This window comes from Ixodes scapularis, unplaced genomic scaffold (assembly GCF_016920785.2).
Source record: "Ixodes scapularis isolate PalLabHiFi unplaced genomic scaffold, ASM1692078v2 PGA_scaffold0__279_contigs__length_252992795, whole genome shotgun sequence".
Taxonomy (NCBI): domain Eukaryota; kingdom Metazoa; phylum Arthropoda; class Arachnida; order Ixodida; family Ixodidae; genus Ixodes; species Ixodes scapularis.
The window spans coordinates 181168359-181184862 of record NW_024609835.1 but is presented as its reverse complement, the minus strand read 5'-3'; the positions used below and the strand labels follow the sequence as shown (position 1 = coordinate 181184862).

The window sequence follows — 16504 nt, the reverse complement described above, 5'->3', positions numbered from 1 at the left end:
TCAGAAGGGTCATTAACACAGTTCTGAATAATGAAATTACGGGGTGTTTCATCTCTTCGTAGGATGGACTTCCAAAACTTTGCTAGATTTGACTTCATAAATTGAGTCAGTGTTATATTAAAATAAACCTCTTTTGTGGCAGCCATCTTTTCTTCAAGAGTTTTCCTCAAACATTCAAAACGGTTTATGTCCACTGGGTTAACACTATGCTTTAGTTTCTTACTCCTCTTAACGTGGCGTGATAACTGTAACACTTCCTTAGTTATCCAAGGATGTGTCAGATTATTTTTTTTTAATTTTGACTGAAACAAACTTCAAAATGCAGTCACTGACTAACGTGCAAAATTCGCTGAGTAGCACATCAACGTCACAGTCATTACTTAGGGCAACAAATTCATCAAAATAAAAACTAAGGAAATCAAGAATAGACACATCATCTGCTCTAGAAAAGTCCAGAAAGGAGGCAATTTCAGGATTTGCATGCAGTGCACGAATACTAAGCGTCACAAAAACAGCACTGTGATCTGATAGACCCCTTGCTACAGAACACTCGAAACCAGACAAAGTAATGCTATGAGGGAAAACGAGATCAAGAATTGAATTATCCCTAGTACACTGATGTACCACTTGATCGAGATCAAACGACATAGTAATATCAACACGAGCATTACACAGCTGTTTGTCACGGCTGCCCACAGCATACTCCAATTTGTGTCAGGCAAGTTAAAATCTCCTGTAAGGAAGAGTTTGTAGTTTCTAAGGTTATGTTTCAATATGTAATAGATATCCAAGAGCACTTGAGTGGTAGAACCAGGAGCTCTGTAAATAGCTCCAATAACAAGGACAAACTTATCGTCATGTACCTTGCACCATAGTGACTCTGTATTTGCTAAGGAAAGAAGTACAGTGAAGCGGACACCAGACCTAAAAAATAATGCAACACCACCACCCTTTCCAGACGACCTACCACAACGTACCATATCATAATTAGGGGGAGTAAATTCGCAGTCAAGTATAGAGTCGTGCAACCAGGTTTCAGTAGCACATATGACATGGGGGCAATAAGGAAAAGCAATGCAAGCAAAATCAGTTGACTTCGGCATTTAGGAAGCACTGCGATATAATGAGTAGCAGGTTACCGCTGTCATTGAAAGGACTAGCATGCAACCAATGCATACTTCCAGTACTATCTTATGGGGCCGAAACATTGGCCTCACTAAACTCCTGGAAAGAAAACTGAAAACGAATATGGTAACGTGACACTTAGGGATAGGAAATGAGCGTCATGGATTAGGGAACAAATCCGAAGAAGACATCCTAGCTCAAATTAAGAGGAAGAAGTGGAGGTGGGCCGGACATGTAAAGTGGAGGAGCGACAACAGGTGAACCGCTCGAACGATAGAATGGGTACCAAGAGACGGGATTAGAAGTAAAGCCAGGCCAAAAACTAGATGGATTGATGAAATAAGGAAATTTGGATTGAAAGAATGGACCAGAGTCTCGCAGGATGCAAATGGTTGGAGTTCTGTAGGGAAGGCCTTTGTCCTGCAGTGGGTATAAAACAGGTTGATGATGATGACGATGATGCATACGTAACATGCGTGTAGGACTGAGCTGTATCTTTTAACGTTATATTAGGTCGAATTTATTGTCTCATGTGAATATCGGATAGATGGTGGACAAATTAAAGAGGGCATGCTTTTCTCGGCAGCAGTGTTCCTGGTCACGAGATTAGCCACGACAGCACTGCATCTCATCCCGGCCCTGCACTCATAGAGCCAACCCCTGGACCTTCAGGATACAAGTTCCACGACTTCCCGGTCAACATCTGTCAAGAGATTGCGGAGACAAAAGAAGGCCTAGTGTCTGGAACTTTGCGGGCCAAGATCGTAAAGCACATTGTTTCTGCACTATGCGTCAATACCATGTGAGTATCAAACCAAATGCAGCATTTGTTTCACACTTTTCAGTCATTGCTCGTGTTTCAGTGAATACTGATGCTAGTTCATAGCAATATCAATACTGATGCTAGTCCATAGCGATGTGTGTATGCTCATGCCTCACATTTTAAGCTCCACAGTGCCTGAGGTGCACTTGTGCAAAATTTGTCCAAGGAAAGTCATCCATATGATCACTTTTGGCACTACATCTTACATTATTTGGGATTTGAAAAACGTGTGTTCTGCAAATGCTGCTTTGTAGAATGTGTATCCTGAAATACAATAACAATTTCTTCTATGGTCAGTTCTGCTAGTTCAATTTTAATTTGTGGTGATGGGACTGTGTTTTTATGACACATTAATGGCACATTCTTGTAGTTTTGAATGTTTTTGAATTTCTGTGGTTGGCAAAGGTGCTCTGCTAACAAACTTCTTCTGATACATGTTGCTACCAGAACAGATCTATTTTTGACATGGAATGTGTTATAAAAGGGTCATTCCATGTCGAACGTCCCAGACATTGCGTTCGACCACCTTAGATTTTTAAAAAGAAATTCATGGCCTTTTGCCGTATTGTCCTTAGCCATGCCCTAAAATATTTTTGACGAAAAAATTTTTGATGTCGTGAACGCGGTTTTAACTTTTAAAAATTTTGTGAAACTAGGTATCACTCTATAATTTATGAAAAATCAGCTTTCTTATGAAACACCCAACAATATTTTTTCTTAAATCTGCACGGCTTTCGACTTGCAGTGTGGTTAAGCTTGTGCAGTTTTGTTTAATTAATCATTTTTTACAATCTTTTTTTAAATTTTAGCATTTTTGTTATTTTATTGAAAAATACCCAATTGCTTTGGGGACTTAATAGAATTTTTTACCAGTTGCCCTGCAGGTATATAATCTACAAAAAATGTTTAAACCACTCATTTAAATATTTCACAGTAAAAAAAAAAATCCTGAAGTTGCCAAAGAGTGTGTTTTGATGCATAAACAGCCGTTTACTTCACCCTGGGGTGGTCCAAGTAAAAATACAAAAATTTTTGTTAAAAGCGAGGAAACCATTTTTGAAGTTGAATTCTTGCACCACAACCCGGAGTCGCTACTTAAAGGGACACTGACACCCCCCCAAAATTTTTTCTTTCATTTTTTGACAAGTGATTCACTATTGTGTCGGAATACTACCCAATTAATATTTTGCTACAGAGTTGCATATTTTTTTAATAAAGCCAAAAAACGCAACTGCTCGAAACCGAAACCGAAACTCTCGCACTGCACGGAGATGTGGAGAGAAGAAAGTGAGCGGCTACACCCGGCCGTGCGTTGTTTTTTTTTTCTTTCGCGTGCAGCAGACGAAATGCGTTCAGGGTCCGTTTGCCGTGCGATTCCTTTGTAGTTATGTTTGTTCTGCTTGCTGTTCTGCACTTCAAGATCAGTTGTTTTGTACATTCAAGGGGGGACGGGACGCGAATCCTAAAAATGCAAAAAAATCGCGAAAAAAATAATTTTTCAAAAATTTTGTATTTGGATGCCTTACATATCCAAGCACCTCTCTTCAAAATATTATAGCGTAATTCAAACTCAAAGTATAAAAAAAATGATAATTATGTCGCGCGGAACGCGCCCAAAATCTCCTCGAAAGAGGAAACTGACGTCGAAATGCGTGCCCTCCACGCTCCACCGGTGCACGCCCGTTCGCGGCCATTTTGGTCTCATTCGAAAGCTTGCTTCTTTGTCTACATTTTTGTCCCCATTAACAATGGCGTCCGCCCGGGGAAAGCACAGAATACCGCGTTTTCCCGGAGAAAGAAACCGAGCTACCGATTAGCTAAGAAGCACGGGCTGCAGTGAGCGCTGTCGCTATTGGCCGAATTGCATGCCTCCTCTCCTGAAATATGTCATTCTCCTTTCCCTCCTCTCCTTCCTTGCAGCACGGAAGGAGTAGGGAGCAGCCGACATCGTTGTTTGTCGTCTGCTAGCGGTTGCGTTTTGGCTTCAAGCACGTTATTTTTCGGCGCTCGCCTGCTTTGTTTAGCTCGTCGTCCTTAGCAGACATCGGTAGTGATCGCGATACCTAGCTTGAAGCTTTCAACGCAACGTGCGTACGGCAAGCAGAAGCGTCGGTCGTAGAACAAGAGGACTTCGCTCGCTTCGCCAGCCGCGTTGCTTGCGGCGGACATGCGACAAGTTCAGCTGCCAGCAGAGGTCGGCATTTTAGGTCGCCCTTACTCACCCTCACCCTCACAGCCACGCTCACCTAAGCCCCTCACTCACCCTCACCCTCACAGCTACACTCACCTTCAGCCCCTCACTCATCTTCATCCACACAGTCACACTCACCTCAGCCCTTCAGTCATCCTCACTGAACCTCACGGCCCTCACGCCCCTCACACACTCATGGTCCTCACGCCCCTCACGCACTCACCGCCCTCGTGCCACTCAGGCCAGCTTCAGATGGGGCAATTTCGCCCAGAAACTTGACGTCGCAGCACCAACAACACTGGCCGCCCGCGATCACAAGCAGCAACCAATTGCTGCAATTTGCCATCACCATCTTGCAATTTTATTTTTCTTGCACTATTTAGACACAATTACGCGTTATAAACATGTTTTTATGCATTTAAATCTCGTTGAGAATACTAATGTACCTTTCTGAAACAGTTTATTTCCAAAAACGATCGATTTCAAACCAGAACCAAGTCTTTCAGTGTCATCATCTTCGGCACGAGGTATCACATAAATATTTTGCGTCCCTGATTGGATGCAGCCGCTTCAAACGTCTTCGAATTTCTCCGAGTTGCTTGATTATTTCGAGCCGGACCCCATCTCAGAAATTTGTGTCGATCTAGGGAAAGCTAGAGAACAACCCGCCATCAACACCAAAATTGCTGAGAAAGATGCTCCGTCTGAAGGGGGCCTCACGCACTCACCGTCCTCACGCCCCTCACGCACTCATGGCCCTCACACCCCTCATGCACTCACCGCCCTCACGGCCCTCACGCACTCATGGCCCTCACGCCACTCACCGGCCTCACGCACTCATGGCCCTCATACCCCTCACCGCACTCACGGCCCTCACCGTCCTCACACCCCTCACGCACTCATGTCCATCACGCCACTTACCACCCTCACGCCCCTCACGCACTCATGGCTCTCATGCCTCTCACCGTCCTCACGGCCCTCACGCACTCACAGCCCTCACGGCCCTCACTCACCCTCATACTCATGGATTTTCCTGATTCAGAAACTCACTCACCCTCACCTCACCGGTGAAGATGAGGGTGAGTGAGGGCCCTCATGAGTGAGGTTTGCCGAGGTATGGCTGCCAGCAGCTGCGTCGTTTTCCGAGGTGCTCGCCCCTGATGTGAGCAACGAAGAAGACGGCGGCTTCGGCCCTGGTGCGTCATGACTCGACTCGCATTTCTACACGGCAAGCGAAACTGCTCAACGTGCGGCGCGGGCTGACGAGATGAAGCAGGATTTGGCCGCGAAGTCTGCCACACAGCGGGAGTTTGACCTCCTCAATGTCACTGTTGAGGATAAAGAGACAGATTTCGGCACGCAGTTTCTGATCATGGATTTGAACGTGCTGAACATGTTCTTCGCGACCACCAAATATGAGCAGTGTGGAATGGCCGCGCCCATTCACAAGCTGGTGCTTTGAAAACGTCCCCACGTCCCCTAAAAAAGCCCTTCTGACGGCTAACCAATTGTTGCATATAGGCTGCTTTTCCCACCCGTGTCTCTCCCTTAGTATTAAATTCAAACCAAAGGCATTCCACTTATCTAAAGCTTCAATGTTAGTTATGCTTACCCAAATTTCAAAGTCGATTTTCTCAGCTTTGGTTTCTTCAGCCTCCTCTCCGGCCAGGAAGGCTTTTTGATTCACTTGTGCTTTACCGATTTTCATAAACTTGGTACTATTTTCTTGGGAATGAACTAGACTGCAAGCTAAAGCTATTTTATTATAATATTTAGTGATATATAAAACTGGCATTTCATTATTAGACATTGTTATAGCCGCTGTTTTATGTCTTCTATTTACTTTAATTTTTTTATATTATTATATAGTGCTAAAGAAATAAAAATAGCTTTAGCTTGTATGGCACTTCTTTAGAAAGCAATTGATACCTTTTTTTCATTAAAATTTTAATCAGAAGGTTTTTTAAAACTTTTCCTGAAATTAACCAATTAATATTTTATTTTGTTGATAACTTTTGACAAAGAAGAGATATCTGAAATCTGATTGCAGTTATGAAATCAGCACAATAAACTGGATGCCTGCGCAAAAAATCAGAGATACAGCAATAAACAAAGAATATTTTTTGAGAACGCACATCCTCCCTTAAAGGGACACTGACACCCCCAAAAAGTTTTTTACATTTTTTGCCAGGCGCTTTATTATGGTGTCGGAGGACTACCCAATTAATATTTTGCAACAGAGTAGTGTATTTTTTTAATAAAGCCAAAAGACGCAACTCCTCGAAACCGAAACCCGCGCACGGAGGTCGGAGAAGTGGAGAGAAGAGTGTAAGTGGCGGAAGTCACGTAACTACACCCGACCGTGCGGTCTTTTTTTTTTTTTTTTTTTTCTCTCTTTTGTGCGTAGCAGACGACATGTGGTGTAGGGGGAACTGTTTCCCGTGCGATTCTTTTGCAGTTATGTTTGTTCCATTCGCTGTTCTGTACTCCAAGATGAGTTGTTTTGTACATTGAGGAGTTGGAGATGAGTAGTGAGTGCCCGTGGTGAATTTCCATGATCGGCTCCGAAAAGAATACACCCAAGGTGTTGCGTGAAGAGCTGGCACACATGTCCTGCGTCCGAAAAAAAGTGGCATTGTGCGACAGAGTTTCCGAAAGATCAACGGGATCGGGACCAATGGCTGGCTGAAATTCCTGTAGAACATTTACGGGTACCTCGGAAAGCGGACGCTACCTGATTTGTATGCCTTTGCATTTTGTGGTCAGTGATTACATTGAGTTCGCAGGTGTCAAAAAGGAAATCCCATACCATTTAATTCAGCCATGTGTCGGCCACAACATTTGTTTGTTATTTTTTATTTGTTTCTTCAGTGATAATTGTAAAAAAAAAAAAAAAGAAGAAATGTAGACATCAAAAAATGTTTGAAAAAAAAAAAATGCTTCACTGGGGATTGATCCCGGTCCTACATCATGTGAAGCAGACGTCTTTCCAACTGAGCTACTGGGGCAGACATTTATTGGGGGATCTCTTTTCTTAGTAATAATCAGCCGGTAAACTGTAAGTTGGGAGGTTTGCTGCCGACTTTTCTTCAGCAAAAGCACTCTGGGGCGAAGTCGGGAAGCACGACGCATTGGCGACATTCGCACCTAGTAAAGCAATTGTACGCGAGCATATTCAACTCGAAGTAAACACTTCGTGCGGTGCTTGATGTTTGCACGAGCGATGTCTTCAGCCAGGAGAATGGAGTGACGGCTCGGCGACGTCTTCGTGCAAATCGGCTTGGTGGTCGGGCGTGTACGGGATGAATACCAATTCTTTTGACCAGTCCCAAATTTCTCTTTTAAAGGCAGACAGAATTCACCGGTACCGCGAACGACAGTTCTGAAGTAGAAATCCCACGCCCGTCGTCGGCTGCCGTCACCGTCCCCGCGAGTCCCAGGATACGCGAAACGACGCACGCACAGAATGCTTCCAGTTCTATGTGCAACTTTTTTTTCCATCAACGTATTTGCAGCTTTTCATAAGCCACAAAAAATGGGTTTAATGTTTTTTTCTATTTTTAATACTGAGTGTGTGCCTTCAGTGACCAAGGACTTTGACTAAATTTGGTGGTCGCTTTGATACCTTAGAAAACGGCCCGTGACCACGGAAAAGAGAGTGAGCGAGACTCGAACCGGCCAGTTTCGGGCGGAAAGAAACAGAATTTCGAGTCGCAAATTGTGTTCTGGGTAGTTGGGCTCTCATATGTCATGTACAACTAAAAACCTCGGCGAGCATAAATACCCTGTCAGTGTCCCTTTAAGTGTTGGCAATTAGTAGTGAGTGCCTGTGGGGAATTCCCGTGATCGGCTCCGAAAAGAGTACTCCCAAGATGTTGTGTGAAGAGCTGCCTCACATCTGAAAGTGGCATTGTGCGGCGGAGGTGTCAAAAATGGAATCCCATACCATTTAGTTCAGCGACGTATCGTCCAAGGCAATTATTTTTTTGTGTTTTTTTTTCAGTTGTAATTCTAAAACAAAAAAGAAATGTAAACATCGCAAAATGTTCGCAAAAAAAAAAATGGTACGCCCACACTAGGGTTTGAACCCGTGAGCTACTGAAGGAACTCTTTTGTTCGTAGTAATGCATCCGGTCGACTGTATGTCGAAAAGCTTGCGGCCGATTTCTCTTCAGTACATGCACTCCCGGCTTGAAGTCGGGCAGCAGCACCACGCATTGGCCACATTTGCACCTCGTAAAGAAACCGTACGCGTGCGTATTCGACTTGATGTACGCATTTCATGCTTGACGTTTGAGCAAGTGATGTCTTCAGCTACGAGAAGGGACGACGGCTCGCCGACGTCTTCGTGCAATCGGCTTGCTGGTCGGGCGTGTCTTACGAGATGAATATCAATTTTGATCGGTCCGAAATTTCTCTTTTGAAGGAAGACAGAATTCGCCGGTACCGTGAACAACAGTTCTAAAGTAGAGGTCCCACGCCCGTCGTTTGCTGCCACCCGCGAGTCCCACGAAACGCAAACAGACGCCATGTTGAGAGTTATGCAGTGAATGCACAAAATGCTTCCGGTTGTCTGTGCAACCTTTTTGCTTTCAATCAACGTATCTGTAGCTTTTTAAAAACCACAAAAAATGGGTTTCATATTTTTTTCTCGTTTTAGTATCGACTGTTTGCCTTCAGTGACCCACGACTTTGATTAAATTTGGTGATCGCGTCCAAACATTAGAAAACGGCCCATGAGCACAGAAAAGAGAGTGAGCGCGACTCGAACCGGCCAGTTCTCGATCGGCGGTTTTCGGGCCGAAAGAAACCGAGTTTCGAGCCGCAAATTCTGTTCTGGGTAATTGGGCTCTCATATGTCACGTACAACTAAAAACCTCGGCGAGCATAAATACCCTGCCAGTGTCCCTTTAACGCCGCACAGCATGCCACCGGTGACGATAGCTGACACAATTAGGTCCAAAGAAAGAACGGAGTTTACTGCCGCTTCCCATTGTCCGTCTTTTTAGCTGCAAGGGAAGAAACGGCAGGCATCGTGTTTGTAATCGGAGGTGCCGCCAGTGCGTGGCCATAGTAGGCCCCTCATGCCCTTTGTATTCGAGGGCGGCTCCTCACAGTCCGAAACGCGATGCCTAATCGAAGGGCGGCATCAGCTGACGTTGACTTCTCAATGCGTCAGGCAACGCGGACTTCTCCATAAATATATCTTACTTCTTCATGAGAAGTAAGATGTATTTATTGAAAGGTGGAATATTTTTGCCTAAAAACCACACTGTATTTGAATTGCTGTGTAATAAACATCATGAATATTGGCTTGAAGCAATTTAGAAAAATGAGGAATATGTAAAAATTTGAGCATTTTCGACAGTTTTGTTACAAATTATCTCGTTGCTGCAGGTGACTGTAAAAATTTTTATTGACAGCCCTGCAGGTATACTGCAGAAAAGAAAAGGTTTCAGAGGCCGTACAACTAAATAGTACCATGCAGAAAAACAACTAAATTTGTGCGAAATTGCGTTTTGCCATTTCAAGGGCCATCAATTCTGTCTTGAGGTGGCCCAAAGAAAAATATGAAACATGGCGACTTTTACAGAAGAGTTTGTTGCCTTTCGTTCTTGAGAGGTTAAATAAAATAATTTTGTTCTAAAGAGGAAAAAAAAAAAAACATTTAGAAGTGTAGCTCTCGCGTCGTAACCTGGCATAGTTTTTATTTATTCATTTATTTATTTATTTATTTATAGATACTGCATCCCCAGTGGGGCTATGGCAGGAGTGGGGGTTATACACAGACGGTCCAGACATCACTATGGACCACTGTCAGCGGCACACAGAAATTCATCTGGTTGTAGTGACCGGATGTTTCCTGGCAACAAATTCCAACGTTCAATGATGTGAGGAAAAAAACTGTGTTTAAACATATCAGTACGAGGATGAAAAGGTAAAATGTTTAATTTGTGGTGGATCCTAGTTGCAGTTGACTTGAGCAACTTTATGTAGCTATCTAAAGAGTCAAAACGTGATGAGTTAATCATGAAATACAAAGACTTTAGGCGCTCAATACCACAACGCTCAAAAAGAAGTCTTAGGCCTAACACGGAGAGGTTAGAAGAAGGAGAAAAGTTTCTGTCATACCAACGGCAAATAAAACATATTGCTTTCTTTTGAACTGATTCAACTTTATTATTATCGGACTGTTTGTAGGGAAACCAAATAATAGAACCATATTCGAGGATTGGGCGAATCAAAGTTTTAAAAGTTAGAAGCTTAGTTCTATCTTGAGGTGCCACACGTAAGGTATGCCGCAGGTATCCAATTCTTTTAAGCGATTTATTACATGTCGTATCAATGTGCTTAGACCAAGATAAATCTGGCGTAAAAAGGAGGCCAAGATATTTATATTCAAAATCGTTTCCATTCATAACCCGTCGAATGAATAATTAAACACAGAAGATGATGAACGTCTAGAAAAGGTCATAAAAAGGTCTTACGAAAGTTTAGGTTCATTTACCCATTTTGTTCTTAGCCCGAGACTGAGGCAGGAAAAGAGGAAAGTTTCGAAGTAGAAGAAAAATGAACAGTCGAGGACACGTCTCTAACACAGCTAAAGACAAGTTTATTTGGTCACCTTCTTATATACACTCCACAAACTTCACCACAGCACCTTCCCGATCTCGAAAGCCAAAAGATAACAAAGGTCTCACATCTTTCCACCACAATTGTCAAACGACCTTGACGTTTTCCACAAAGCAATGAACAATAGCTCCCCTCATCCGGAAGACACTTGTGAATCCTTCGCGTACACAGTACACTCTCTCCCTCTACTCTCCGACCCATAATCACAAAGCATCCCGGTAACAGAAGATATCAATCCACGTGATACACAAAGGAAGAAACCACTTACACCTTCACATTCAACAAGCACTTCACAAAACTTTCAAATCCGCAAGAATGATTTTGCGCTGCTGCTAAGCTGTAACGACACCTGACTAATGCAGTTGCCCATTGATTTCATTCTTATTGTTTCTTTTACAACCCTTTTGATGTCGTTTAACTCCCTGTGTATAATCTCTGTTTCAGACCAGTGGGGTATACAATTATTACATTCTTGAACATGTTTCGCTATTTCCGAATTGGCAACGTTGTTTTTGACATTCCTTTTGTGTTCAGTCAATCTGTCATTTATACACCTTGACGTCTGCCCCACATATTTAAAGCCACATTCCAGGGGGATTTCATATACCACTCCATTACCACACGGAATAGACTTTTCTCGATGTGTTTTTGCGCATTCCCTTACACTTTTGTGGAAAGGTGTGAGCTTGCTCAACTTATAATCCGAACTAAAAACCAGATCTACATTGAACTTCTTGGCACAAGCCTTTAAGTTGTGAGAAATTTTGTGATAAAATGGAATTACAATAGTTCTATTTTTTGGCCTTTGCTTCGGTTCTCCTGTACATTTGTTTGCGAATTTTACGGATAACTGCTTCCTTACGAATTCATCCTCATAACCAGCACCGTTTAGCCTTCTCCACTGTCTTTCTACCGATTCGGCCAAGAAATGTGTACATGATCTTTCCATTGCATTTGTGATTAAAGACTTTACAATACCCGCTTTCACTGTTTTTGAATTGCAACTATTTTTTGACAGCAGCGGTTTCGCGTTTTCTTTTCCATATTCCCAACATAGCCCTTTTTCATTGTGAATCATAAGTTCTAAGAACTGCAGTCTACCATTCGTAGGTCGTTCGACCGTAAACTTCAGTTCCGGGGCTGCCGATCTGATCAATGCTTCCAGAGTGTCAGATAATCCCTCCCGAAAAGAACAGATTAAAATGTCATCGACATATCTTTTCACAAAACAGGACTCCGACGTCATCTCCTGCAATCTATCAGATACAATACAATCCAAAGAATTAAGGTAAATTTCCGCTAACGCCGTGTGTCCTCGACTGTTCATTTTTCTTCTACTTCGAAACTTTCCTCTTTTCCTGCCTCAGTCTCGGGCTAAGAACAAAATGGTTAACATCCACCAGCTCGCCTGCGCAATCACTACATTATCATAGGTTCATTTGTCAGGTTTTACACCACAAACAAAAATTCAGAAAAGAATTGTAAAGGCTGCGGTCCCACGGCGGCCATGACATATGACGCTTTCCGCACGTTTTCGAAATGCGATTGTGGCGTGTTCAAGCTTTCTAAAATTATGTTATATATCATCTTGTCCTGTACAACATTATCTTTCCTCTGATGTAGGATTTGTTTTCCTAGTGCAAAACGCTAATTCAGTGGGCACCCGCGAACATTGGCCTTTTCGGCAAAACATGGTTTCGTAGTACAGTGGTACAGGGTGCACAATTGGAGCAATTTATTTCAAATTTTAGAATGTTATAGAAGAAGAGTGCGTTCATTGTCATTAGAGGCCCTTTTTTCGTTTTTCATTTTATTTTGACAGATATTTACTTTAAAAAATGTACCTCGCGGAAGCACATTCAGTCGCGGATTTTTGGCCGCCTACTCGGTCATTTTATTTGAAACTTTTTACATGTGTTTGCAACTATGGTAGAAAGAGCTACGCTAAATTTCATTGTAATATGGCCTAAACTTTTTTCGGAATGCTCACGTGAAAAGTGACAAAAACAGTTTTTTTGGCAAACTTCATTTGGTAGTACAGTGGTACAGCGCTTAGGGATTGGCACATTTGAATAAAATTGTAGACCTGCAAAGAAAAACATATTCTGCTTTGTCATTAGAGGCCCTTTTTCTAAATTTCACCTTTGAGTTTCCATAAAAAAAGTTTGAATATAGGCGAAATCACGAATTTGTTGATAGTCAAAACCGAGTATTTTGACCCTTTTTGGCAGACATTTAGGCCGATATTTTTAGTATTAAATGGAGATTACTGTTCCAGGTCCTGATTATTAGCCCACACTTTCACTAATCGAGCTTATTTATTAAAAAAAATCATAAAACATACAGAAAACACAAATTGGATGTCTGGTTGCGCCCTCTATGTGGCGGTGGCTGAAATGTGACTATGCGAGGTTCAGGAAACTGCCGAGGATGGCGCTGATTCCAGCTGTGGTTGCCAGCTTCGGAAACTGGTTGTACACTTGGCTTCTTCCGTTTCTTGCAAAATAACGTGCTGGAAAACTTGGTCGAAACTCGTGAGGTCCTTTATAACACGGTACCTTCTGCTAATATAGCTTTTAGGAAGAATTTCAGTCGCTTTCATATTGTCAAACGATTTTTTTTTTTATGCGAGGCTCCACCGGTTCAGTTTGCTGAATAAATTGTTCACGCAATCGATATCGAAGTTTCAAATTACCGAAATGCCAAAATCGCCAGTTCCGCGTAGATACGCAGCGTGACGCACGTGCTTCTGGTGCGTGTGCACGTACATGTTTGCTGCGTGGTTCTTCGGTTGCTGCGAGTTTTCGCGTATTTATTGTGCACTGCTTACCTCCATCTGCGCACGCCTCTCATCCTTGTAACTACCCCTGCTCTGTTTGCCTAGAGTGAAGTTTGTGTCTGTCTTTTCGTTCGCTGACTAAGCTCGTGTCGGTGTCCTTCCTACTGGCTGCTGTTCGTGTTTGCGTACCGTGTGTGTCGCTTTGATTACTAGGTCCCCTGCTTATGGGGTGGGGCAAGCGGTGGGCGTCGCACCAAGGGTGGGTCGTGATTGGGGAAACAGCTTAGCAGCCGACGCCGACTTCGGCGCGTTTCTTCTGCGCACGCGCGTACTGTCATTGATATCGCTACTTCGCGCCGTGACGATGCGCTGATCTACAGGCCGGTCGGCGCTCGCTTGATATTGTTGAAAATGCTCGAGCGTGTATTTACGTTTCGAAAGCCATAATAGAATTAAAGTGACTATTTGGCCGGCAGCCGGCATACCGTGGCTCTGAAAACAAATTGCTAGGAGTGTCCTCCCATTCGGGTGCGTGCAGTCGGTGCTTCTGGCCGCCCAAATGCGTTTTTCTGATGCTTGTTTTGTTTTCAGTAAACAGACAATAGATTCCTGCTGATATTCTCATTTATAATCTTCACTCTTGACAACTCTTTAGTGTTGGAACTCCGTCAAATTTGACGATAATGCATGTGTAAGTACAACTGGAACCTCATAGTTGCAAGAATACTTTTCCTGGATTGTCTGCATTAGAGTGCCTCCATGTGCGCTTCGCACACATGAAGGATCCCTAGTCTGCACCTTTCTGATAATATGATCGGTCTCCATAAATTGCACTTCCCCGCTTCGGGAGCACGGCCAGCGGTGGTTCTCTGTCGGTCATCGAACCTCACACACGTGAAGAGTTGTCAAAGCTGTGATATACCGGGCGTTTTATTATTATGTTTTGTTTTGTTTTTTTTTGTTGAAAGAAATTATACTTTTGGTATTCCCGGGGATAACATTATCGGCTGCGGCGGACGTAAAGGAACGAGCGTAAATTGACAGTTAGTGGCCTAATAAACTAAAATTTGCCATTTGCGAACGCTGGAGAGGGAGCGACCTCCTCTCCCCCGTTCGCTCCGCTGAAGTGGAACAGGGTGGGAGGAGCTCCCACTTCGTTCTTGACCTGTCACCGACTACAGTTGCGAATTCCACTTGTCATTTTGGAGCGATGACGAGATAGAGCTGAGTCATGTATTGCGTTCTCTGAGATGAAGAACGCAATGCGCGCGGAGTTGCTCCACGTATGCACCAGTCACCAGTAAAAACGACCTGTCCTCCGAGGAGGTCGAGCGAGACGCCGGCTGACATGGGGGTCAGTCACCTCACCGTCACCACCGTCTACCGTGCCTTCAAAAACACGGGGCGCAATGTGTTTCTGCAGTATAACAAAAAATTGAACAAACAAGGTGCAAACTTTCATTTTTTTCCTAAGTGTGGTTTGCAGGGCTGAACCGAATACAAAAACGATACGCCGTGCTGGGATGACGTCGACTACAATGGTACACGATCATAACAAGAGCACAAATCCTGCCACATTATTTTGCTACAGTGATAAGAGCATATATATCTTTGTCCGCGATGCGGCAACAGAGACATTATTTCCAAATTAGAGTTCGAAGTTAGCCTTCGATGCTATCACTGACCAACTCACTTCACTCACAGGGTGAAAACGCTGTGAGTGAAGTGCTCAGTAGAGGCTCTCTCCGCACAGAGTAGCCTCGAGTCAGAATTCGCGGAGTCTCTACTGACCGGCCAAAAAAGTGCGGCGCTTCAACTGCTCCCGCCCAGACGACTTGATGTATTTGTATACGCCCATGACATCGGCCGCGATCGGCGATTGAGGTTCCGTTAGCCGACGCAAGCGTCAGCGGACGTCTCATATTTCCATGCTCTCATTTAACTACAGAAACAAAAACAACAAAAAAATCATCCAGTTCATGTTCACTATGTTCACCACTGACAAGATAGTCGGTAGTCGACGAGTTTCCGTGCAAAGCCGATCAAAACGAGGCACCAGATCAACTTTTACGGCTGCCATCAGGAAAGATCTGGCTTGTAGCGTTCCCTCAACGTCACTCCGAATATTGTTTGTGCCCCGCGTACCATCCTCTTGTAGCAATATTTTTATTGTCCCCATGTGATTTCTTTTTTATGTTCTTACTGGTGTTTGATCATAATTCGGTCATTGAAATAGTTTTTGCTGCCGACCCTACCATTATTCTGACCCTCTGGCAGCAAAGGAATCTTATGCCGGCATTACACACGAAATAAGAATGTAGACACTCCGTCCCATATCTCAAATTACATCACAATGTGTTTACACAACTGTAGTGCAGAGGTACGATGAGCAGGGTCTGAGAAAATATTAGTTTCAGTATTTTCAAAAGAGCGACGAAACAAAATAAAGAAAAGACCGCCAATCGGCAGCGCGTGCAAGCAGAGGCAGTAGTGACAGGAAGCGCGAGGTGTGTCTTTCGTACGGCCGGCATCAACTCACGCACTGTCCGAAGATGTACTCTGTTTTACTCCTAGGATTGCAACGCTGCGGAATGTAGGCGTGTGATTTCAGAAAGCGCGTCCTACCATTTCTGCGCGCGAGTGCTCCTGCAACCCAAGCATTGTATACAGTTACGTCCTCGCGCCCGTGCCTTGGCCAGCCCCGTACACAACTTATGCAGTATCGAAAAGGCATAGTTCAAAATTGACGGTCCCACTTTTCCATACCGCTTCAAAACCCCATCTCGCTCAAATCGGGGCCTCAAGTTGGGGATTATCCGGTACATTGTCCTCCCAACAATGAACGTGGGCGCGACGCGCCAGAGGGTGAACACGTGAAAGGAGGGGCGTAAGAGTGGAGAAGGAAACTCAAGGTCGCAAGCGACGGGAAAAAGGGTTTTGAAATTGGCGCGCA

At 43.8% G+C, this 16504-nt stretch overlaps 1 protein-coding gene across 5 annotated transcripts in view; it reads left to right on the top strand.

Annotated features, from left to right (window-relative positions):
* Nucleotides 1–16504, top strand: part of LOC120851079 — a 56224-nt gene that overhangs the window by 19909 nt on the left and 19811 nt on the right. For 2 of the 5 annotated variants that reach the window (XM_042290648.1, XM_042290657.1), the window contains 2 exons: nt 1712–1927; nt 9881–10030. In XM_042290648.1, coding sequence (XP_042146582.1) covers nt 1712–1927; nt 9881–10030 — 366 coding nt within the window. The remainder of the gene's footprint in view (nt 1–1711; nt 1928–9880; nt 10031–16504) is intronic. The other 3 variants (XM_042290649.1, XM_042290653.1, XM_042290652.1) reach the window with 3 other exon arrangements.